This window comes from Triturus cristatus, chromosome 8, assembly GCF_964204655.1.
Source record: "Triturus cristatus chromosome 8, aTriCri1.1, whole genome shotgun sequence".
NCBI classification, from domain to species: domain Eukaryota; kingdom Metazoa; phylum Chordata; class Amphibia; order Caudata; family Salamandridae; genus Triturus; species Triturus cristatus.
In genome coordinates this window covers 182,417,528-182,444,147 of record NC_140591.1, presented here as the reverse complement: position 1 = coordinate 182,444,147, position 26,620 = coordinate 182,417,528, and the positions used below count along the sequence as shown (strand labels likewise).

Here is a 26,620-nt window from a genome sequence, read left to right as displayed (position 1 = left end):
GTTCTTTCTCATTGTTTAGCCCTTTCTAATGGTGGGATGATGGAGAGGTTAGCCGTACGTACTTGGATTATGTGTAAATGCCGCTTGGAAGCCTTGCTGGATACAGCACAGGCAAAGTTGATTTTGTGTCCAAGTAGACTATAGTGCACACTGCCCAAAAGTGGCACGTAGACTGCTTAAAAGAGAAGTCCTAAATTTCCATTTAAATGCTGGAAGAAATGTTCAGTTTTTTTAATAGATGAAGAAACAGACTCATTCTGTTGAATACTTCTAACTTCCTCTCCTTGTGAATATCCCCGGGCGCCAGACTGGATCTAGAAAATCCAAAGCCGTTCATTTCATGCTGGCAACTGGTGGCATCTGTGACGCCATTCTGTTCTGGCTGGTTCCTTTATTTCCTCCTCTTCAAATACAGATCCGAAAATCTGCTCCTCCTGTGTTATTCACTTTCTTCTTTAATTTTTTTTCCTGTGTTCAAGGGATTTCACCCCCTAAGACTACAGGATTTAAGCCTTGTAGTGATTGTTGCAAGCAGATGTCTGTGACGGACCTCCACGAGGTGTGCCTTTTGGTGCTTATGTTTGTCACACGAATCCCTAAGGCCTGCTACAACTGCACCCAGATGAACCCGAAAACCATCCAATGTCACAAGGTGAAGCCCTATGTGGCAAAGCATTGGACGGCTCTTCACAAGTCCCGCTCCAAGTCATGAGTGGAGACCAGCTCCTGAGGCAGATTTGTCTCACGCTCAGTCTTCAGGCACGTTGAAAAAGAAACACAAGTCCAAGCGAGCCCCTTCCTGCCACTCTCCAGTTACGGTGCAAGTTCATCACTGTGCCTCTCGATCTTGTTCCTGTTCCCAGAGGAGCTGATTCCATCTCTGGTCTCAATGCACCCAGAGTTCACGGGTGCATCGGCAACAAGGCAGTCGAAGCCTTTCAAGATGCTATGCTCCATGTTTTTGGCATGCTTCCAGCTCCCTCTGGCATGCCTTTGGTCCCAAAGGATCCGCAGTGTCTTCCAGATGGGTTACCTGTGTGGGAGTTTGCCCTTGTGTGCCATCTAGGCCCCTTGAACTCGCCTGTGGTTCTGTAACTGTCTCTGGCTTGGTGCCAAAGCCCACACTAGCCCCTTGTTCATAATCGCCGGTACCAATAGAGATGAAGGAGGACTTGTAACCTACTGTATTGTCCTACCCAGAGCTGGCTTCGACTTGACCAAGGCTTCGTTCAGCTCTTGATGTGTCACAACCTATGCTGAACCCATTGGACGCTGACACAATTCCACTGCTGTGCACATACATTATGTCTGCCATTTGGCTCTGACTCTGATCAGAGCCAACCAAATGGAGTTGACCATAGTGGAGATGTGCAGATATTAACCCCTCCCTATGATGAAGACAACTGGTACACATAATTACAGAAGGGCAGTAGACTGGCTACCTCACCCAACACTGGATTAGTTTCTCCCCAGTCCAGCCACAGAAAAGAGTACTTCCTTCGCCACAGTAATCCGAAGGTCTGCTCGGGTCCTTGTTTTTCACCTCCCCACTATGGAGGTTAAGACAAACGTACTGACAGAGGTCCTCCAGCCTAGTTAGACACAGACACAACCTATTTTAACTTTTAATGATGTCCTTGCTGACATGTTGTTGGGCACTTCGGCTAAACCATGCGTTGGTTCTTCAATCAACCGACGAGTCACCCATAGCAATAGACCTACTCCCGGCGACCCAGATTATTTTAATTCTCCTTCCAACACCACGAAACTTGGTGGTGTAGGAGCCCACCAGTCAAGTTAACTCGAACGCTTCTCCAACCCTCCTTCTGATAGGGAGTCAAAATGCATGAATTATTTGGGTAAACACATGTTCTCCTCTGTCCGTTTTGCCCTGAGGTCAGTCAATGAAAGCTGCCTTCGGGGGCTTTATATCCACCCACTTTGGCACATGGTTGGTGACATCTTACCGGAGGTATAATAATGAAGCTGAGATACACGCTAGAACGCTGGTTTATCAGGGGTCCTTATTAGGTTGTAAATGCTTGTGTGTGCACCAGGGGTGGCGTCTTCATTCTGACGTCAGTTAGACAAGTATTAATTGCACTTCCTCCGTGGGATGTGTCCCCCTTCGGCACTACTGTGATCCTATGAAGTATAGGCTTTTGATTTATGATGAAGGAAAAAACAAATTTGGTTGAATGAATATCTATTCATGTAATTTATTCTTCATACATTATATCTTCTTTTTCAATTTTTTAGGTAACTCATAGTGTGTGGACTATTTTTTCATCCAATGCATTTCGGGTTTTTCAAATATCCTTCATCAGGAATCAGTCCTAGGACAAACGTCAAGTTATCATGAGGAATATTCTTGCGTTTGATTTAACGTGCTCAACATGCTAGCAAGTTGTTGATGGTCGAGATTAATGTGGAATTTATACATGCATTCGTGGGCTTGGTAGTACAAACGATTGTGCATTGTGTTTGTTTAGCCTGTGTGATTTTAAATAAAGTTTTAAACATGTGGGGTGTATTGTATCATTAGATTACGTGCAAATGCCGATGTGGCTAAACATGCGGGTCAGTAATTAATGGTTATTAGTATAGAATTACGTGGGGGATCCTAAAGTGATTAGTACGAGTGTTGGTGAGCAATTCCAAAGTGAAAAATACAAGAATACACGGACTCTTACTTCCGTGATTTACGGGGAAGTTAAGACTAAGTCAAACGAAACGGTTGTGCTCGCATTTTAGGTGGCGGTGAGGAAAGAAAGCAATTGTTACAAGCTAAGTACTTTCGATAACATAATTCTCGTACCTCACTAGGTTACTGTCATATCGCGCGTTGCTTCACCGATCTGTATTGGTTGTGCAGCGTTTCCGATGTGGTTAAAATCTATATGCTAGTGGTGGTAATAGAAATAGGACTGAGGTTGTGTGGGAAAAATAAAGAAGGGACAGGGGGTGAAAAGTGTAGGTGGCCATCTTGTGTATTGGAAAAACGATAATAGGCTTGAAAAACAATGACCATGCTGAAACATTTCAATTAAGAATGCATAACGAAAGATCAAATACATATTATAAATAACATGTTAATTCGATGCGTTCATTCATCCCAAACGGATGTATGCTTTCGAGTCTTTTTATCCAATAATTCTCACGTTGAAGTGAATGTTTTTTGTGGTCTCGACCTTCTTGCTTTGGTACCACTTCCAGGATTAAGAACTTGAGTTGGCTTATGTGATGGTTGTTTAGTAAAAAATGGTTAGCCACTGTTGACTTAAGGTTCTTTGTGCGGATATTCGATTTATGCTCATTGATTCTCGTTTTTATTTTTTTCTCGCTTTTTCCCACGTACACAATGCCACATGGGCATTTTAGCAGGTAGACCACGTTCATGGTGTCACATGTGGCTGTGACTCTGAGTTTGATGTTATGACCTTTTCTGGGGTAATATTTTCTATTACCACCACTAGCATATAGATTTTAACCACATCGGAAACGCTGCACAACCAATACAGATCGGTGAAGCAACGCACGATATGACCGTAACCTAGTGTGGTACGAGAATTATGTTATCGAAAGTACTTCGCTTGTAACAATTGCTGTCATTCCTCACCGCCACCTAAAACGCGAGTACAACTGTTTCGTTTGACTTCTTCGTCTCAACTTCCCCGTAAATCACGGAAGTAAGAGTCCATGTATTCTTGTATTTTTCACTTTGGAATTGCTCACCAACACTCGTACTAATCACTTTAGGATCCCCCACGTAATTCTATACTAATAACAATTATTTACTGACCCGCATGTTTATCCACATCGGCATTTGCACGTAGTCTAATGATACAATACACCTCACATGTTTAAAACTTTATTTAAAATCACACAGGCTAAACAAACACAATGCACAATCGTTTGTACTACCAAGCCCACGAATGCATGTATAAATTCCACATTAATCTCGACCATCAACAACTTGCTAGCATGTTGAGCACGTTAAATCAAACGCAAGAATATTCCTCATGATAACTTTTGACGTTTGTCCTAGGACTGATCCCTGATGAAGGGTATTTGAAAAACCCGAAATGCATTGGATGAAAAAATAGTCCACACACTATGAGTTACCTAAAAAATTGAAAATGAAGATATAATGTATGAAGAATAAAATATATGAATAGATATTCATTAAACCAAATGTGTTTTTTCCTTCATTATAAATCAAAAGCCTATACTTCATAAGATCACAGTAGTGCCCAAGGGGGACACATCCCACGGAGGAAGTGCAATTAATACTTATCTTACCAGAGGTCCCAGAAGACTTACTGGCTTCATTAGCCCAAATCATTCAAGATGCAACAAAATTTGTCAGCACTCAGGCCAAGATACCACAGATTGTCTGGGCAGGGCTATGGGAACTGGCATGTATGGATGAGGTTCAGTGGCTTTACCAGGGATTTCCAGACGTCCTTAATGGACATGCTTTTTGACGACTCCCATCTGTTTGGTGAAAAGTGGGATTTGACCCTAGAATGTTTTAATGAAAGTCAAGCCTAGAGCACATTTTCTGGGCCTCTCCGCTCCAGTCAGTTAACCACCCCCTCCCGTAATGTCGTCCTAAATTAAGAGGATCTGCCACACCTTGGTGTATCGACAGTCAGTCCCCACCACCTGCAAAAACCCAGTCCTTTGAGGTCAAGGCCATGGGTCCAGCAGGCAATGGTCTGGTCACCAGGGACAGTGTTTTTCCCATACTTTTGACCCTCTGCCAACAACTAAAAAACATCTATAGTGCATCCTTAGTGATACACATCTATCCAGTGGAAAGGAGGATTGGCAACTTCCTGCAGAGGTGGCATACATCTCATCACATCGGGCAAATGGGCCCAGCAGATTTTCTAGCCAGGCTACGTCCTACCATTTCTATTAGACCCACCACGCCTACCACCTACATCAGATTCCCAGTCTTAAGGCCAACAGGGTGGGTCACAAGCATTTCATTTTGCTGTGCTCCCTTTTTGTCCTTGCCAATGCCCCTATGGTGTTCACAAAGGTGATAACCGTGGTCGCTGCCCATCTGATAAGGTCAGGGTATCAGTCTTAACCTACCTCTTTGACTGGGTGTTGAAGGTGGGCTCGAAACAGTCAGTTGCGCATTACTTCCAGGCGATGGCGAACCTCTTGACATCATTGAGGTTCTCAGCCAGTCGCATTTGACTCCTTTGCAGAGGCTCCCTTTCATCAGAGCCATCCTGTGTATGGTGCACTTTCGAGCTTCTCTTCCAGACCAGTGAGTCCAGGAGATTCGAGCTATGATCCCAATGTTTCAACCTCTATCCTAGGCCTCAGATGGCTCTGAGGCTTTTTGGCATATTATTTTCCTGCATCCTGCTTGTCAATTATGGCAGAAGGCCCATTTAAGCATTACAGTGGAACCTGAAGTCTCAGTGGGTACAGCATCAAGGGAACCTGTCTGATTAAATACAGGTGTTCGAGGTGACTGCAAACGATCTGCAGTGGTGGCTGCTCGATCATATTTGGACCAGCGGTAGACTCCCCTCCTAAACACAACTCTCAACAGATGGGGATGGCGGACACATCTCTACTGGGTTGGGGGAGGCCATCTTTGAGATGTGGAGTTCAGAAGGTTCTGCCGTCCGGTGGATCCCTCCTTCACATCAACCTATTGGAGTTGCGGGTGATTTGCTGGGCGTTGAAGGCCTTCCAGCCAACTATAAAATGGGGCTGGTGTAGGTTCACGCAGACAACGCCATGTGCAACTGAAACAGGCAGGCGTGGAAAGTTTCAGGGTCTTGTGCCGCGAGACTGTGAGGCTATGGACCGGGCTGGATCATCGGGGAAATTCCCTGGTCGTGCACCACCTGGCAAGATCTTTAAATACCGGGGTAGACAAACTCAGTCGGTGACACCTCGTAGATCACAAATAGCAACTGCATCTGGATGTGGCACAGGGCAACTTCCAACAGTGGGGAGAGTCCTATCTAGATCAAGACAAGTGGGTCCGCCACATTGTCCGTTGCCCCCTCCCATTTCTTTGAACCCTGCCGCACCTTCCTCCACCGTCAAGGTGACTGACCAAGCACCATATGTCCACTCTGCGGCAGGAAGTGCATACCTTTTCAGATAAAGGGGCCATAGCGAAGGTTGCAGCTTTGAGAATGGACACTGTGTGATGCTTCCTTTAGGCCTCAGCAGTGCCTCTCTGGTGTTAACAAAGCTGATGGTTGCTTCCCTTCTGAAAAGGTCAGGGTACAATTCTTCCTCCTACCCAAACAAGACGGGCTGGCCTCAGTCAGTCATGGACCATCCCCAGATGACAACTAACCTCTTTATATCTTTGAGCTTCTCAATCAGCTTGCTGAAGTCACACCCAAGTCCTAAGCAGAGGCTTCCCTTCATCTGAGTCATCCTGGATACGGTGCAGTTTCTGGCCTCTCCTCTGGACCAATGTGTCCAGGCCTTTGGGGCTATGTTCCCGATGTTTCCACCTCTGTCCTGGGTCTCCTTGAGGAGGCTTACAGGCCTCCTAGCCTCTTGCATCCTGCTCCCCAACCGTGCTATGTGGCACATGCAAGCTTTTGCATTGAGACCTCCAATCTCAGTTGGCCCAGCACCTCGTAAACTCTTCACTTCCATCCAGGTGTTGGAGGAGCCTGCAAAGGATCTGCCGTGGTGGCTTCTGAACTGCAGTTGGACCAGCAGAGTGGCTTCTGAACTGCAGTTGGACCAGCAGAGAACCCTGCTCCCTACCCTACCCAGAGCTGACTGTGGTTAGGGATGCGTTGAAAGTGGGTTGGGCAGGTCATCTGTTGGAGGTGGAGATCAGAGGATTGTGGTCTCTGGTGGAGATCTGCCTTCACATCTGTTGCGGGTGATTCGCTTGGCGATGAAATTCCCCCTGCCCTCCATCAAGGGATGGCTGTTACAGGTTCTCACAGACCATACCACCACCTTGTGTCAGTGCACCAAGGTGGAGTATGATCCTTGGCCCCGTATCAAGAGGCTCTACTTTGCCTATGGAACTGGATGACCGATCAGGAAATATCTTTGGAAGTACACCACCTGCTGGGATCTTTAAACGCCAGTGCGAACAAACTCAGCTGGCAGCACTTGGTGGATCACGAATGGGAGTTGCACCCAAAGGTGGTACAGGAAATCTTCAAACAATGGGAATACACCCAAGCTTGATCCCTCGATCACTGCTGAGAACATGCAAGATCAGCACTTTTATGCACTGGAGTTCCTAAGAAAGCTCTCTCTGAAAGACTCATTCTGCATAGAGTGGAGCACGGGACTCCTAAAACCTTGCCACCACTACCTCTCATACCCAGAGTTGCAAAGAAGATCAGGAATGACCGGGCCCTAGTCATCCTATTGGCACCAAATTGGGCCATGTGGTACCTAGAATTTCTGGACGTTGGCACCTGCCCTCCGATCAGGCTTCCACTGTTGGAGGGCCCTGTTTCACAGAAGCTATGCAGGGCCTTGCTCCCGAGCCTATGCAGTCAACACCTACACGCATGGAGATTGAGCAGTGAAGTTCTTTCGATCTTCCTCCCGAGGTCGTTGATGTCATCCAGGTGCTCTACACGAAATCTGTATGTGGCAAGTGTTGGGACAAGTTTGTGGCGTGATCTGATTCCTGGCCGTTAGACCAGTTGCAGGCAAAACTATCAGATGTGTTATTGTTTGCTTTCTTTTTGTCCCAACAAGGTCTTTCTCTGGGCACAGTTAAAGGATATCTGTTGCCTGTTTGGCCATTGTTGGTTTGCTAGACCAACCGTCCTTGTTCAAATTACCTGTTGTGATGTGTTTTCTGAAAGATTTGTGTAGGAAGCTGGCTTTTATGTAGTATACCATTGTATGGGCATACCATACAAAAAGTCAAGGCGACCCTTATTTGGTTTACAAGGCTTACATTTATAACCCCAAGTGCTGTATTTGTGATAGTGTGGTCGAGCAGCTTAGGCGTTTCAGAGGGGCGTGTTACCATTTGTTCTAGTACACACAAAAGAAGGGGTGAGGGTACGGACTCACCTACCCCGAACCCCCTGCCAATACTCAGTACACCAGAAGGAGTAGGGAGTAATAAAATATATTTATATTGCGTGATGGCACGTGCTGTATGTGCTAGTCTGTATGAGTGATGGCAGTATTAGCACAAACAGCACGTGCCATAACGCAATATAGATATATTTTATTATTCCCTACTCCTTCTGGTGTGCTAACCATTTGTTCTACTGTGGTAAATAATTTAATTACCGGAACTTAATTTGATGCGGAAAATTAATAAGAATAGCTCAATAAAATAAGAGGCAGAATCCGTGGTATTAGAGGTTCGGAACGGGCTTTATTCCAAAACACAATTCGAATTTGTGGGCTTCATATTCCATCACCACGAAGGTTCAGGAAGTGAAGGACAATACTTTATTGACAGGTAATCATTTTTATAGAAGAGGCATTACAGTGAAACAGATGCAGGAGGCGTAACAGTTGATAACAGAGATAAAATCATACATGCGTAACTAAAATGGGTGTAACTAGGCGTAACTAAAGAACGTCATTAGGTATGATGTCACAAATGGGTGGTTCCATGAAAGAATTTCGCAATGTCAGCAAAAATACTTGGCAGAGATGCGCGCGCAGCAGCATGACGTGTGATTGACGTGCAACTAGGGGGTGAATGGGACTTGACATTTAGCTCTACATGTGGAGACAGAAGTCTGGGGTTATGTCAACCTAATCCTAAATCATATCTTACATCCTATGTTTAAAGAACTGTGTTATCCAAAAAGAGAGGTCTCTTAGGATAGAATCTTATTCTATACTGACTATACTGACTGTTAGTGCGTGTACAAGCGTCTAAGTGTCTACACTAGATGCGAGGGCAGAAATCTTCCATAGTAACAGGGCTATGAATTACTTGCATAAAGACAGAGAAGCCGGGCCCTTTTGCACGGTAGCTAGAGGAATGTTTACTTAAACTGCTAGACAGGAATGCATTGGATGAGGAGCGGAGCAGAGCAGATAATCTTGAAGGTGAAATACAGTTTTTGGCAGGCAGACAGGCCGACAGGCCGAGTCAGGCACCGTTAGCCGCGCAGGGAGTAGGACAAAGTTCATGGATACAGATGCGAGCTCAGACTGGAGCTTTCAGAGGCAGAAGGCAGGAAAAGGCTTAATGGCAGAATCAGGGCCTACTCGCCTGGACTGTAAAATGGCATAAATGAACCATATAAAGCCGGTGGCCTTTCATACTTAGGAATAGGATATCCGGCCCATTCATGGCGGGTCTGAAAGAGGACATGTTGACGGTGGACGCACATGTATTTGCGTCTTCATAACTGGAGCTGGAGGGAACATACATGTACTTGTGACTTATACATGAAACCGTTGGGGTCCAAGATAGGGGACATAACTGCTCATAAAAATCCATATTTCCACACTACACACACAGTCAATAAAGGGTTCACACACACAAGAAGAAGTCTGAGACCAATTTAGAAAAATAAAGTCGATTTTTATAGGAATCCTGACACCAATGTCTTTAGAATATCTTTAGTACATTCGGGGATATCTGTTTTAGGAGGAACCAGTAAAATAGTTCAGGTAACGGTTTCGAAGCATTAGGCTTAACCTATGGGTGGAAAAGCACATTTAGCAAAACTGTACCTGTGGTCGGAGTTTACAGGTGACCTTTGGGACTTAAGGTGCTGGAGGGCCAAGGCCCAAAGTACCACCAGCAGTTTCCCTTTACTTGCCTTGGTGTGTCCGGGTGCAGAAGTGCTGGTCGGGATGGTAGCCTTGAGCACTACACCGATGAAGCTAATGGGACTTAGAACAGAAGCTGCAATGGGGGACTTGAAGACAAGTCTGGCTGAACCTAAGGGAGGGTCAGTTCATGCGGACCTGTAGGCCAAGAGGGCGCACTCAGAAGTCGTGTACTTGGGCTGGGGAGCTCTGGTGCAGATGTGCTTGGCTGGCCGGCCCCTTGCGTTTGAGGCTAGCAAGGTTGTCGGTAAACCTGCAGAGGTGGGTCTTGTCGGTTCTGAAGTCCCTCGACGTGCAGGAAGGTTTCCAAGGCTGTCGTGTCAGGACTGGAAGAAGAACAAGCCCTGGCTGGCCTAAGTGCCCCGGTAATCGGGGTATGGTGCAGGGGGGCTCCTAGAGAGTCACGTCTCGAAACTTGGCAGAGAGGTTGGGCTGACCTCCTAGAGCCACCAAAACCTTCTCCTGAAGTATTGCTCTCTTGGTGGGTCCAATGGCCAACAACACAGTGAACCAGGTAGATTTGGTAGGTGCCTGCAGATGCAGGGTGATAACTGGCTGTCGAAGTGCTGGGCAGGCCTCCATGTGTTGATGAGGATGCACGGCCGCAGGACGATTCGGGTCTTTGCAATTGTTAAGGAGCAAGCAGCAAGGCATTGTTTGGTGCCAATTTCCTTGCAGGTCCATGGCTCTCGCGATGCAGGCTCGTCTGTCCTTCTGTTCCCAGGTAGTTTAATCTGTCTGGTTTCAGGGGGACCCCTAAATACTTTAGGGACTTTTAGGGGAGTATACAGGAGTAGCCAATGGGCTACCTACCACTATAGTGACTAAACCCCCTATATGACCACTTCCTGAGGACATAACCCTGACCCAGGAGTCTGTTTTCCCAAAACAAGATTGTGAAACCCTTCTCTGTTCACTTCAGGTAGCATACTTTAGGGATGTGACTAGCCTGCGAGTGAAACATGCCTCTTGAATATCTAATTTTCCGCCTGCTCTGGTGCCAAATGGGCCCAAGGGCAGGGGGTGGCGTTCCCTAGATCTGGGGGGGGGGGGGGAGCCTGGGTTACATATCACAGGTGGTAGAGGCTTTGAATCCCCTGGCCTTGATATGCTAAAACACTATCCACATGCTGGAGGAGGTAGGAACATCTTCTTTCAAGCAGGCATTGTTCCTGACCTCTTAGAACGCAGGCTCTCCCTTGCAGGGAGGCAGAAACACATCTGTGGTAGCAGGCTGGAAGATACCAGTTAGCTATTACACTAAGTGACTAGCTGGGTCACAAGGAGCACCTCTAAGGTACCCTCTGGGTGCATGTCTTCATAAATCTGATGCTGAAAACCAGTACAGATGCATTAAGACAAGGTGCTTGATACCAAACACCATTACCTTCAGTGAAGCCATTGTGTAGCTGGGTTACTTGTAATGACCAGTGCCCATAAATGTTCTTAAATTGCTTCCTAAACACTTGCAATGTCTAGTAATGGAACTAGGCATCACAGGGGCACATCTTCTCATGCAGATGTGTCCTGACATGAAATATAATGCACCCTGCCTTAGGGCTCTGAAGGCCTGGTGTAGGGGTGACTCACATATAGTACATGCAATGTGTGTGAGCTGACCTCATCTATCATGGGTGGTGCTTATATGTGTGTGTGTTGTCACTTCCTGAATGGCAAGGCAATGACACAGTGGCACCTGCTGGCCTGGAGAAGCACTGCTTTGAGTTTTCTGGTTCCAGTGTGGGGATATTCACAAGGTGAGGAATGTGTTGTTAAATAGAGTATCCACCAGAAAGAGCGTTACCAAAGGTAAGTAACTTGTTCTTCTTGGAAATAAACTGGAATACTGCACAACTTCCCACAGAGAAATGGGTATTTGTATACCATATCAAATAGATATGAATGATGAGTGTTACTAATTGGAAGTCACTGGCGTGTCTTTCCGGGCTTCGAGAGTGACGTTTGGGAGACTATACATCATAGATAAAATCAGCAGTTGGGAAAGCTGAAAAGCAAAATGTTTATATTATATCCGCTTGCACTTTCATTTTTGGATTAATTTTGTTTACTTAAGAAATTTGTCAATCAATGGCAGTATGCATGCAGTTTGTGTGTGTGTCCCTTTGGTTAGCATAATACATGCTGCAACCCTTGGGGACCCTGTTTAGCACTCGTGCCCTGGGTACCAGGGGTACCATTTACCAGCGTCTGAATAAGTGGGCTAAAGTCCCTGCCAGTTGGGTTACAATCAACATTTTGTATCGTTTTAGGGAAAGAGCACGGGGGCCTGGTTAGCAGGGACCCCTTGCACTTCCAATCAAAAGCCTCCATACCAGTGAGGAACAAGTGGGGTTGACCATGTCAAAAAGAGGCACTTTCCTACAGTTTGCAGCATATCTCTGTACCAACACCCTTTGTAATCCTACATTGAGAATTAAATCTCGTCCTCACCTTTCTGAAGTGTACCCCTTTTGAGCCAGTGCCCCACTGTCCATTGTGCCTGGTCACCTTCAAAACACTCTTTCTGGTGGCGATAACCTCTGCATGTCAGGTAAGTGATTTTAAGGCCATCTGGATCCATCCTCCTCATAGCACGATTTTTGGGACAAACTGGTGCTAAGGACTCAAACATCATTTCTGCCAAAGGTAGTGTTGTCTTTTCACATCAAATAGGCCATTACTCTTCTGAACTTTTTCCTTCGCCTCAGCCCTTGAAGGATTAGGAAAGACTCAATCACTTGGACCCCAGGAGAGTGCTTAGTTTTCACATTGTCCACCCGATGTACTTCGGTATGATCTATCAACTCTTTGTGGGTTTGTCTGGGGCAAAAAAAGCTAAACGGTACAGAAAGGATCATCGCTCGGTGGATAGTTATCAGAACCAAAATCTGCTATGTATTGGCCAGGAAGCGACCTCCAGAAAGTCTGTGGGCTCACTGTACCAGGCCCAAGGTGGCTAGCAATGTGTTGACATGCAGAGTGCCTGTCCTGAATATCTGTTGACACGCAGAGTGCCTATCCTGGATATCTGTCAGACATGGACATCAGTGCATACATTCACAAAGCACAGCTGGGTCTTTTGAGATGGGCATTTTGCCTGCATGGTCCAGCAGGACTTTTAAGTTTGCGTCATTCCACATACCCACCTCCTTGGGAGTTACTACTTTCTTATCTGTTCACAAGGTGTGGAATTTGTGCTTACAAGTAACTATCAGAAGAACAAGCTACTTACCTTTGGTAGTGCTCTTTCTGGCAGATACTTTATCTTACTGCAGGTCCCTCAACTGCCTCCCCATTCTGTGGTATGGTTGCTTCCATAAAAAAAAGAAGGAAAACAAATCCTTATTTAGGATCTTGCCCACTGGATTTCTCATTGGTCAGTCTGACCCATCTTTGAGGGTGCAGATGAATTAAGAAAAGAAGCTGACCTCATCTATCATGGGTGGTGCTTATATGTGGGTGTGTTGTCACTTCCTGAATGGCAAGGCAATGACACAGTGGCACCTGCTGGCCTGGAGAAGCACTGCTTTGAGTTTTCTGGTTCCAGTGTGGGGATATTCACAAGGTGAGGAATGTGTTGTCAAATAGAGTATCCACCAGAAAGAGCGTTACCAAAGGTAAGTAACTTGTTCTTCTTGGAAATAAACTGGAATACTGCACAACTTCCCACAGAGAAATGGGGTTATTGGTATTTGTATACCATATCAAATAGATATGAATGATGAGTGTTACTAATTGGAAGTCACTGGCGTGTCTTTCCGGGCTTCGAGAGTGACGTTTGGGAGACTATACATCATAGATAAAATCAGCAGTTGGGAAAGCTGAAAAGCAAAATGTTTATATTATATCCGCTTGCACTTTCATTTTTGGATTAATTTTGTTTACTTAAGAAATTTGTCAATCTATGCAATCTTTCTTCCTTAAAATAATTTTTCCCTTTTAGGGTCATGATAATGTTTTGAAACACATGGTATATGAATTCAACAACTGTAAGTCATTTATTTTTTAAAATATGTAAATCATATTTCCTTTACAAATCTTTGAATTTTTCAAGCTGATGGTTTTGGCACTTTATGGAAGAATTAAAAAATAAAAATTCTAGGTATAATGTAATTGTTTTATGTTAACTAAGGCACAGACTTTTAATTGTACTTCTCTGATCTTGCTTGTCAGCTGCCCATCCCTTCTGTTTTATCCAGCTTTTCTTTTGTTAATTGGAATCCGTGGTCGGGATCTAAAGTCTATTTTTTAAGTCTATTTTTTAAAAATTATTCTTCGTGGTATTTTTTGGAGAATTTTGTGTATTTATTATATTGAATGTATTGCACAGCACAATTTCAAGTTAGATACAGTGCTACAGACAACAGGTCAGCAAATGGTACAACACCCTCCTTCTCTCTTTTACAGTTTTATGTGGACCTTTTTAACCCAACCTTTGTTAAAACTACCAGATGATGCTTTATTTTGTAGCTTGGGAGAATTTGTGTGGAAGCTCCATCCACAGACACATAGGTTTCTCGTTCCTGTTCGTCTTGCTGTCCTGTTTCTGATCATATCTCAGAAGGACCCTTTTCAGTTCCCAAACTTTATATATAGGCATTCACAACATGCTTGACTGGATAATTTTGATAGTTAACTTTATTGTGTAACAACTCCAAACTTTTCTCTTGTCAAGTCACAGGTACAAAAATCAAGGTCATTCTCACAATAAGTTTACCACTCTTCAGTTTCGTAGCTTCTAGTTTCTGGACTTCGTTCCTAATTTCAAGCACTTTGAAGAGAAGATTTTGTTCTTCTGTGGAAATATTTGCTGCTGATTTACACCACAGTTGATCTGATAACACTTCTCAATAACCAATGATAAATGCAATACACAAGACCTGTGACAGCGCCTTCATATAAATGAGGAATTATCAAATCCAGTGAGACTGTCAAAGTATGTCATTTGTTTGGGACAGTCCTGTTTTGTAACCCATTAATACATTTTGAACAGTAAGGTGGAGACTATTCCTAAAATGTATAGGTATTCTAACATATTCGATAAATCATTAATATACATCAGAACACCCCTGATGTAGTTGACATATTTGTACTTTACAGAAATGTGTAGTTCTTGCCACTGCAAAAAAACGATGGATTTAGGCTCAGATCACTGTACTGGGTTAATGATTGACATTGTTCAACATTCTGTCCATCAATTGTTTTTTTTGCATTTGTCACCCCGAGTGGGACGGATATGCCCAGACGTGGGTCCCGTGCTCTCCATGCCACTGGAGTCAAGCTAGCCTGGCTGATGAGGGGTGAAACCCAGAAACCAGTCCTATGATACTTGTTTCCCAGTCCAGGTAGAACCCGGCCTGGCAGTTCGGGATGAACTGTTCCCATGAGGAACAGGGTCAAGACTGATTTGCATATGGCTGGATCCAAACTGGAATGGAATGGGGAGCAAAAAAACGATGGATTTAGGCCCAGATCTCTGTACTGGGGTGAATGTTTGTCGTTGTTCAACATTCTGTCAATCAATTGTTGTTTTTGCAACTGCAAAAAAGTTTAGCAGACTTGTTTACTTTCCTGCCGGACTGGAATCCGTACCGACACACACATGTACATTCAGGTTCATTCTTCCAACTGATGTTTCATTATGTTTCCCAGGTGTAAGAGCATTTCACTAACTAAACCCTTACCACTTAGTTCCACAGTAGGCCAATGTACATCCATCTAACTTTTGAGCTCCTATTACAGTATTCTGTTTTCCCATTGTTAATCATGCTAAAGTTTGAATGGGGTTCAGTATATTTGAAGTAAAAGCTTAAATTGTACCAATTTAATTTCAATGTTACTTTCACATACACCTTTTTAGTCAGTTCACAGCAGTCCTGTCATTTGATATTTGATAATGGTCTGTATGTTAGCTACTTATACAGTGCAAAAATCTTCTAGCGCTTTCCTGTAGTTCAATCAAGACATGGAAAAAAATGGATTGTTTAGGGGCTTTTTCAGAAAAACCGGAAATAGCTGCACCATCACAGTCATCTGGCATAGTGTTATGTGCATGAACATATCTCTGGCCACATCCTTTATCAGATACCAACGTTTCTAAATGGATAAACTTATTTTGTACAAATAAGTCAGATGGGATCTGTATTCCCAATGTTACATACCACTAAAACTTTATATGCTGCACATAGTGATCTAGTGTTGGAATTAATCAATCTTTGTACCAAGTATGGCTAGATAATCACTGCCTACGGCATACTTATTTTAATGTCTTTCTACCTGTTTCCAGAAGTATCTCATTCAGCTTTGGTCTGAGCTGTTGATTGGCCTTTGTTGCCCACTTACGCTTGTATCCTTTATTATAATGTCTGAATTTCAGGGTACAACCCTGTGAATAATGTCATCAATCTCTGGACTTGATACTTGACCCAGACATACAAAATGTTTCAACTATTGTGCTTTGTTTTTAGGCTTCACCTGCAGGCAGTATGCATGCACTGATGCTATTGCAGCGATCTCATGTGTAAGAAAAACCTCTAAAAAGTGGCTTTAAGCCCACCTGTTCGTCACCATTCATTGGCATCCTTATCACTCTTCTTTGCTGCCTTCTAATTTGTCACAATATGCGAGACGTCGCTTCCTTTTGTTTGCGAGCGCATGGAGTAAGTACAGATAAATGTTAATTAGTGTCCATCGGCTGTTCGCGCTGTGATTGAGATACTATTTCCTCTTTGTTTGTTATTTTGTGTTATTTATTTTCTTTATTAGTTCAACCTCGACCCAAAGGTGGTATCGCTTTACATGAGCACCAGTTACATTCCACAAGTTCACATTATTTTTTTTTTTTAAGGAAAGGGAGCTTAAGTGATGTGCCCAGAATCACAGGATGAATCGCGGAGACTCGAACCTGGTTCCCTTGTTCCAAGGACGGTAGCTATTTCCATAGCGCCACATCCTTCTTCCCCTCCCATCCGGTATCACGCCATGCTCCACTGCTGTGTAATAGTTGCCACATATGTAGTCCTTTGTTTTTGCTTCCCTTCTTGGCAGGAATGAATGAAGGTAAATTGCCACTTCCTCTGCTGCTAATCTTGGTTGAGCTCCCCCCCCCCCCCCCCCCCCCCCCTTGCTGGCTTACATGCAATGTTTCATTTACCCCACAACCCCAGGCCCACCTGTGTAGTCCACTGCTGATACGATTGTTGGGTCATCTCTAGAGGTTTTTTAGGAACCCCCATTTCTGATGGATACTTCTACCTGCAGATACCTCACGTTTTGGACAAATCGGGCATCAGAGAGAATCCAAAAACTGTTCCAATAACTTGTATGTCAGTAGAGGCCGCAGGCTCTGAGCCGTTGCTGGCAATGATGCCACACCTGGAGGGTGCTGCCTGGCGTGCATATGACAGTTCCCATTTTTCCATGTATCCATGCAGATCTGGAGCTTGCTTTTCTTATTCTTCTTACGCACATTTTCATTGTTTGCTCTGTAGCATTCTTGTATCACTACTGGAATGACTCCTCCCAAACATTCAGAGTTTAAGCCCTGTGGGGGACTCCTGATTGCCACATGGTCCACAGCATGACACTAAGTTGTATTAGTCATGCCTTCACATGTACCCCAAAACCATAAAAGAAAGGTAAGCAAAACTTTACACAGTGAGCGTTTGGGAAGATCTTGAGCCAGATGTAAATCCCATTTCCGATTGCAGTTTTTGGATTCACTCTCCTCAAAATCCTCCAGAGAGAATGAATGTGAAAGCAAGAAGAGGAGGCATAGTGACTCCTCCAAGAGTCACTTGTCATGAGCATAATTCACCCAGATATTTTCCAACAGCTACGGAGTCGTCTTTGGAGCCTGAAATAGCTTAGGCTGAAGGCACGATTCCTGTAGTGCCATTGGCCTCAGCAACAACACCAGCTCCTTCTCTTCTTCAGGAACCACATTTGGGACCACAGGTTTCTCAGGTTTATCCTGCATGTTTTTGTTGAATGCCATGTTCATTATTTTCAAGATGGCCATGGTTACCCAATATCCCCCCTCCACACCCAGGGAACTTTCAGGCACCATGGAACCTCTAAGGGCACCTTTCAGACTCCAGACAGTGGGAATTCCCTCAGCCTCACTTGCCCACTTCCTGCCTCAGTGCCACTAGCTTCGCCAGAAACACATATTCTGATGCTATAACTGGCACCAGCCCCAATTAAATAGATGCAAATTCTGGCACTTCTGATGACTTTGCCAGCTCAGAGTTCAAAGACTCTGGTCCCATTACTCAATCAAACTGTGCCTGAGACTGGGCCCCATTTGAACATGTAAAAGAGTCTCAGTAATTGCTGGAAGAGCAGCAGTATTGAAGGACCAAACCGATTGGTCGTAACAGTGTATCTGAAAGAAACACGCTAGTTAGATTCCTTACCTTAGAATATCCCCAGGCGTCAAGCTGGATCTGGAAAGATTTTTCGTCAGCAGTACCCTTGCGCGTCGGTTGGTGTCGTCTGCGGCTCCGTGTCCATCGTTGACGTCGTGATCGCCGGGATGACGTCGTCAGAGTACTTAGACGCCGCCCTCGCGCGCTGACGTCAGTTCTTCTTTTTTCCATGCCAGCAAGCGCAGATCCGGGAAGAGCGCACCCTTAGTCATTTTTTTACTAAATTTTGGGACATTTTGTCTATCTTTTTCGAGTCGACATCGACTCCTGGTGGCAGTAGGGATGCCCGCGTTCAAGCCGTGTGACGTCTGTCACCGACCGATGTCGGTTACCGACCCCCACCATCGGTGTCTCTACTGTCTTGGGGCCGACCACGATGACAAGTCGTGCCCTGACTGCCAGGCCTTGACGTCGAAAGCTAGGCGGGAGCGGTCCGCAAGCTCCTCGAGATCCGTCAGTCGGCTCCGCGCCGCTCGAGGTCCCGGTCGAGGAGGAAGTCGAATGACCGGTTGCGGAGCCGCAGTCATCACTGCTCGTCGGGATCCAAGTCCTCGTACTCGGGTAAGTCGAGGCTTGGCAAAAAGAAGTCGAAGAAGCGACATTGCTCTTCTGACTCCCCTCGCGCGGCTCGGCCGAGGGTTCAGGTGGCACCACCCGCGCGGCTCCGCTGGAGCCGCAGGAGTCGCATCCGGCCCCACACCCTACGGTACCTGGGCTTCATGCGACTCCGGCCGAGATTCAAGACTTCCTCGTGGCCATGAGGACTCTCTTCCCGCCTTCGGGTCCTGCCGGCGCGCCCCGCAGGTCCGACTGGGGGTCCTAGCGAGCCGGCGGCTTCGGCCCCAGCGCCGTCGTCGACTTTGGTCCCGACGCCGCAGGCCCCGGTGGAATCCATGGCCTGGATCCCGGTCGACGCCAGTTGACCTCACTACTCCTCCGCTGGCGCCGACCCCCAGGGTGTAGCTCCTGGCGCCGTCCTTGGACGATGCAGTTCCTGGTTTCAGCCCTGGACGGGTCTGGTGTCGGAGTGGCGCCGCTCGGCGCCGTCTCCGGCGTTGATGGGTGAGCCTTTCGCCGATGACCCGGCTCCGTCATTTCTGCCTGATTTCCAGGACACGGATGAAGGGGAGGACTGGGAGGGGTCTGAGGACCCTCTGGCACAGCAGTGCCAGTTAAGTTAGGACTGGGCAGATGAGCTGGGGGAGGCCAGTGGTCTAGACACTTCGCCTGACACTGGTTTCATCTCTCCTCCTTACGTGGCTACGGAGGAGGGTGCTACTTATGCTGTGGTGCTGCGCAAGGCGGCCAAGGCCTTGCGCCTGGAGCTCCCTGCAGCGGCCATGAGGACTAACCTCCTCACTGAGGTGCTTCAACTGCCAGTAAGCTCTTCGGAGCTTCTGCTGCAGTTTAATGAGGCCCTCACTGATGTTCTGTTGGGCACTTGGTCCAAGCCCTCCACAGTCTCTCATGTGGATCGGAACGTGGCCCGGTGCCACCGCCCTGCTCCGCGCGAACCCTGCTTTCTGTCCGTACATCCCACCCCGAGAGTCTGGTTATCCAGTCCTCCATGTCCCAAACCGCCTTCCCGTCCGCACCTCCAGACCGGGAATCCAAAACGATGGAACAGTTTGGCAAGAAACTGTTTTCCTCACTCAGTCTTGGGTTGCGGTCCATTAATACCGCATGCCTTCTGGACCGTTACACCCATTCTCTGTGGGATACGGTGGTGGACGTGTTGCCTCAGTGTCCAGAGGAGGCCAGGACACGGCTCGCCCAGGCTCTTGCTGAGGGGCGTGATGCAGCACGGTATTCCATTAGATGTGGACTTGACACCACGGACTCGCTGGGCAGAGCGATTGCAACAACGGTGGCAATTCGTCCTCACGCCTGGCTGAGGTCCACAAGCTTTTCAGGGGATGTCCAGAGCACTCTCATGGACATGCCCTTTGATGGCCGTCACCTTTTTGGCGACAAAGCAGATAGCGCGTTGGAGCGCTTTAAGGACTCCAGGGCTACGGGCAAGTCCTTGGGTCTGTTGGCCCAGCGCCAGCACACTTCTGCTTTTCGCCCCTTTCGTGGCCAAGGAAGGGGTGCCCCCGCACGTTCGTCCAGCCACAGGCCGCAGACCCAGCCTCAACGCGGTTGCGGATGTGAATTCCGCTGTGGCGGCACTGGGGGACAGAGAGCCAGTCAGTCCACATCCGCTCCCGCAGCATCTGCCTCAAAGCCTTCCTAGTCCGAGCTTTCAGGCCCATTCCACGCCATGGCCTACCATCACTTCAGACAGGTGGGTGCTGCAAATCGTCCGAAGGGGCTACTCCCTCCCCTTTGAGGCGGCCCCTCCAGCCATGCCACCGCAGTACCACCGCATGTCGGGGGATCACTTGCAACTTCTGCAAGAGGAAGTTACGGCCCTCTTGGCCAAGGGGGCCATCAAGTGCGTTCCTGGCCCAGAAGTAGGACGGGGTTGTTACTCCCACTACTTTCTGGTTCCCAAGAAGGGCAAAGGGGTCCTACGCCCTATCGTGGACCTCAGGAGCGTCAACGCCTTTGTCCGGAAGGAGAAGTTCACGATGCTGACATTAGCTCAGGTTCTGGCTGCCCTAGACCCTGGAGACTGGATGGTAGCGTTGGATTTGCAGGACGCTTATTTCCACATCCCCGTCCTGCCGGTCCACCGGCGTTACCTGTGGTTCACGGTAGGCCACGAGCACTTTCAGTTTAACGTGCTCCCCTTCGGCCCCACCAGTGCCCCTCGTGTGTTCACGAAAGTGATGGCGGTGGTCGCAGCTCAACTGCGCAGAATAGGGGTCCCAGTCTTCCCCTATCTCGACGACTGGTTGTTGAAGGCGGGCTCGCCCCAGGCAGTCGTCTCCCACCTCCAGACTACGGCGGATCTCCTGCATTCGCTGGGGTTCTCCATCAACGTGCCGAAGTCACATCTGAGTCCCTCCCAGAAGCTCCTCTTCATCGGAGCGGTTCTGGACTCTGCGCAGTTTCGGGTCTATCCTCCCGAACAGTGGGTTCGGGATATTCAGGCTCTTCCGATGTTTCAACCTTTATCCCGAGTTTCGGTCAGGATGGCCCTACGGCTGCTGGGTCTAATGGCCTCCTGCATCCTGCCTGTACATCACGCCAGGTGGCGGATGCAGGCTCTGCAGTGGGACCTGAAGTTCCAGTGGGCTCAACATCAGGGCAACCTGTCCGACCATGTCCTGATCTCGAAGGGTACTGCAAGACAGTTGCAGTGGTGGCTCACGGACCGCGATTGGGTCAGTGGCAGATCCCTACCCCAACCGGAGCACGTAGTGGTGACGGATGCGTCCCTCCTGGGATGGGGAGGCCACATGGGAGAGGCGGGGAGCAGAGGCCTCTGGTCTCTGGCGGAGTCCCGGCTCCATATCAACCTATTGGAACTGCGGGCGATCAGGCTTGCACTGAAGGCATTCCTTCCCTCTGTCTGGGGAAGTGTAGTGCATGTGTTCGCGGACAACACCACCGCCATGTGGTATTGCAACAAAGAGGGCGGGGTGGGGTCGTGGACCTTTTTCAGGAGGCTCTGCGCCTCTGGACATGGCTGGAACATCAGGGCATCACCCTGGTGGTTCAACACCTGGTGGGCTCTCTGAACGCCAGGGCGGACAAACTCAGCCGTCGGTGCATGATGGACCACGAGTGGCATCTGAACTCGGACGTGGCGCAAGGTCTCTTTCGGCAGTGGGGAGAGCCTTGGTTAGATCTATTCGCCACCAAAGGGAACGCGCAATGTCCTCAGTTCTGCGCGTTGGAATTTCCAAGGCGGCACTCGCTCGGAGATGCTTTTTGTCGCGAGTGGAGTTGCGGTCTGTTATACGCCTTTCCGCCTATACCACTTCTGTCCAGAGTGCTGAAGAAGATCAGGGGCGACCGGGCCCAAGTCATCCTTGTGGCTCCGGATTGGGCACGAAGATACTGGTATCCCCCCCCCCCCCCATTCGACTGCCTCTTCAGGAGGACCTTCTGTCGCAGCAGCAGGGGACGGTCCTCCACCCGAACCTGTCCAGCCTCCACCTCCATGCGTGGAGATTGAGCGGCGGCAGTTGATGCCATTTGACTTGCCTCCTGAAGTCTGTAATGTCATTCTGGCAGCCAGGCATCCCTCCACTAAAATGGTATACGCCTGCAGGTGGAACAAATTTGTGGCATGGTGCACAGCAAAGGCTGTGGATCCCCTTTCCGCCCCTCTTTCTGAGGTTCTCCTCTTTCTTCTTTCCCTGGCCCAGCAGGGATATCTTTCAGCTGTTTCAGCCGTCTTGAGGCTTTCTGATCAGCCTTCTCTTTTCAAGTTCCCTGTTGTAAATAGATTCTTGAAAGTCATTGCTCACATGTTTCCTACTGTTCCCTTTGTAATGCCTCAGTGGGACTTGAATCTGGTGTTAACTTATCTGATGAGTGCTCACTTTGAGCCACTTCATAAGTGTCCTCTTAGTCTTCTGACTCTCAAGACTGCTTTCCTGGTTGCCATCATCTCTGCCAGAAGAGTGAGTGAGCTCCAGGCTCTTTCTTCTAAACCTCCTTTCCTTTCTGTTCATCCAGACAAGGTGGTTTTAAGTACTCGTCCTTCTTTCTTGCCAAAGGTTGTCATGCCCTTCCACATCGGGCAGACCATCACTTTGCCTACCTTCTTTCCGCCTCTGCATCCCTCGAAAGAGGAAGAGAGGCTCCACCGTCTGGACCCAAAACGTGCGCTCTCCTTTTATCTGGATCGCGCAAAACCGTTCTGGGTGGACGACCGACTCTTCGTTGGCTACTTGGGCGCTAAGAAGGGGCGGGCAGTGCACAAGCGAACCATCTCTCGGTGGGTCGTTTTGTGCATTAAGGTCTGTTATTCCTTGGCTAAGAAGGATCCTCCTGTGGAGCTGAGGGCCCATTCCACACGGCTACTACTGCCTTGGGACATTTGTCAGGCAGCTATGTGGGCCTCGCTGCACACGTTTGCCAAGCATTACTGCCTGGGCAGCCAAGGCCGTAGACATGGCTTCTTTGGCCGTTCCGTTCTCCAGGACTTCCTGGTGTGATCTTGGTTCGCAGACCTACCACCGGGGTTGGTATTGCAGGGATATCTATTCTAAGGTAAGGAATCTAACTAACGTGTTTCTTTCAGATGCACAAGTTACTTACCTTCGGTAACAATATATCTGTAAGAAACATTAGTTAGTTATTCCTTACCGCCCCACCCATCCTCCCCGTTCTGCGAACCGATATCTAGGGTTAAGGTCATCCCATTCAGGGCCCTAGTTTCATGGCACCAGTGTCGGTTTCGTGCATGGCTCTGCATTCCTGGCACGGAAAGCTATGTACAGAACTGACGTCAGCGCGCGACGGCGGCGTCTAAGTACTCCGGCAACTTCATCCCAGCGATCACGACGCTGACAATGGACACGGAGCCGCAGACGATGCCTACCGACGCGCAGGGGCACTGCTGACACAAAATCTTTCCAGATCCTGTCTGACGCCTGGGGATAGTCTAAGGTAAGGAATCTAACTAACTAATGTTTCTTACAGATATATTGTTACCGAAGGCAAGTAACTTGTGCAGTAAGACCATTTACAATGTGTTTGGTCATGCCTCTGTCCCCCCTGGAACATGAGGGACACAACATTGATGATAGCAGTGACCCTGTAAAATTCATGCCACCTCTTGGCCAAGACTCCAACATTCAGAAAATGTTAGGAGATAGGACTCTCCTCGGAACGAGAAATGGAGAGTCCATCACTCTGTCCCTAATCAATTGAGGTGATCTCACACCACCCTGTGATTTGCAAGGCTGTGGATATTTTTCAACCTCTTCTCCCGACCGTCAAGACCAAAGTCAACTTTTATGACCAAAGTACTACAACAGTCTTGCCAGTCATCTGGACCCCTCTTACCATTTAATGGAGCACTCCTGGACCCGGTATTTGCTGTACAGTAGAAGCCTACATCATCCCTTACAGTCAGAGGACTTGTGGCCAGACGTTAAAGACAGCAATAATATCAATCCCCTTGACCACACAATATAGTTAACATAAATAGAAATAACCCTAAGATAGGTATATATATATCAATGCCACAAAAAAACAGTCAGAAAGTGTGAGTTATAAAATACCGAATACAATTTTTGCATGTAGATTACAATTTATTAAAAAAACCTGTTTAAAAATCGCAAAATAGAGTCACCAATCTGACTCGACACTAAAAAAACAGTTGATACAATACAGAGGAAAATTGTTCAATTATAGTTATTACACATCGTTATGACCAACATAACACAAAAAACAACACATATTTAGACACAACACCTTGTCATTTCCTATTGCATATCATATGGAATTATAATTTCTGGAACATAAATAGTGATACATTAATATCCTTTGTACCTACAATTCTATGTTGGTCCTTAGATTATGTTTGCAGAAATGTCGATGCGTTTCGGTGGTTACACTTATACTTCCATCTTTATCAAGACCATAATGAATGTGTTTTCTCAGAGTGTCAATTCTGGTATCACTCCCCTGTATAAAATAAATATATACTATCACCTATTTTATAAGTAAACTTTCTACATTTTGTCGTTGCAAGAATGATAACATAGTATTTCTCTTACACATGTTTCTCAACTGCTTCATAATACAATCAATTGCCAATTATTTATATACTTCCTTTTTGATCTTTTTGTTTACATATATACAAAAAAGGGAGGGGGCTATTACAATTCCCTTTCTTCTGGGTCAGTTACCTCCATCCCTCTTATGGATATAGTAGGGGCTTCCCCAGTTCCCACAATATATTTCCTATCTCACCTTAATTTGTAGAGCTGGATTGTAACTGTCCTATTTCCTTCCCTTTGTTCTTTACTGGAGGAGACAATATATGAGGTGGTCTCAAACTCCAATATGTGATATATGACCACTAGTATCTCCTCAAACCTACGAAAAATATAATAATGTAACACGTTGTCACATATAGATGTCTTTCACAGGTAACTCTACTATGAGATACACTCTCTCCAATGTATTACCTCTGTTCCGTGTTATTAATATGTCACGATATTATACTTCCAAGGTATTTCCACTCCGGCGGGTCCCCGTGTTTAATTACGATACTTTTAAGACTTTGGCGGGCTGTGGAGGTATTATATCTTCCTCTCTCATATGCCGTCTAATGTAAAACATGAAAATAGCGTGTGTAAGGAAACCGAAAGGCTCCGCCTCTACTTATACAAATATTTCCTCCTAGCTCTCTCTCTGTCTCACCCTGACTAGTTGGTCCTCAGAGCCTTACCTTGAAGCGTGCAGAGTTTTTGCCGGGAAATCGAGTGTCTTCTTTTTCGTGCGTACCGATCACTCATTTCGGTGGCTCTATTTGACTGTTGTAAGCCCGTACCGGGTAGGTTGCTACGGCTCACGTGATATTATTACTTGTGACGTTTATCTACCTTTCCGTCTTTCTTCCCGATCGGTCATTCCCCTCACGTGTCAGTGATACTACCTGAATCGCCGCTTACTTGTGTGTCTGTAGCGGCACATTAATACACCTCCTAGTTCCCGAAAATCCAACTGCCTGATAATTATGATAGTGACTTTGACAATGATCCGCCCGCATCAGTCGTCTTGCGCTTCAAGAATAATAACGAAAGAACACGCCAACACGTAAATTGACTGTTATTCCGCAGGCAAACTGGTGTAAAATCTACCATCTCATAGGCGGCAGAGTTACCTTGCCTATTAATTCTATTCACTTCCTATGGTTAGTTATGGAAATGCTTCCAATATATTGAAAAGTAACTAGTGCTCATGGCTAGTTTCTACCTTCTTTCCCATAGCTAAACCAATGCTATAGCTCTTTATGGATTGAACTTGTGCTGACTCTGCCCTTAACTCAAAACAGTGAGGGGCATCCTGTCTATCTAAGTTCTTCTGTCAAAGATAGATCTAGTATTTTTAGGTGGATTTAACCATTAGAATTCAACACACTATGATGTAGATGGAATTAATACAATGTATTGTTCGTGTTAAGCAACCAATAGTGTCCTCTCTAAAAAAAAAAAACTCAATTACATTACTATAATACTCATCCAGTCCTCTCTTGAGTTGAGTCCTACTTCTACCGTATTAAGATAGCACATATACCATTGTTCTCTCTTTTTTCTTTTTGCGTCCATGTCGCCTCCTCTTCTGTTTATAGTTATTTTGTCTAGGATGAACCATTTAAACTCATCGCATTTATGGCTCAGACTGAGAAAATGTTCTGTAAGTGGGGCGTTTTCTTTTTTCATTCTAATGGCTGATTTATGTTCTATGAGGCGTGTGCGGAGTTCTCTACTTGTCTCTCCCACATATCCTAGTCCGCATGGGCAGACTAGAAGGTATACCACATTTTG

At 46.6% G+C, this 26,620-nt stretch overlaps 1 protein-coding gene across 3 annotated transcripts in view; it reads left to right on the top strand.

Moving 5' to 3' along the window:
• LOC146801783 (E3 ubiquitin-protein ligase TTC3-like) overlaps nucleotides 1-26,620 on the top strand; it is a 1,211,260-nt gene that overhangs the window by 13,911 nt on the left and 1,170,729 nt on the right. For all 3 annotated transcript variants that reach the window (XM_085621275.1, XM_085621274.1, XM_085621273.1), the window contains exon 3: nucleotides 13,733-13,778. In XM_085621275.1, coding sequence (XP_085477401.1) covers nucleotides 13,733-13,778 — 46 coding nt within the window. The remainder of the gene's footprint in view (nucleotides 1-13,732; nucleotides 13,779-26,620) is intronic.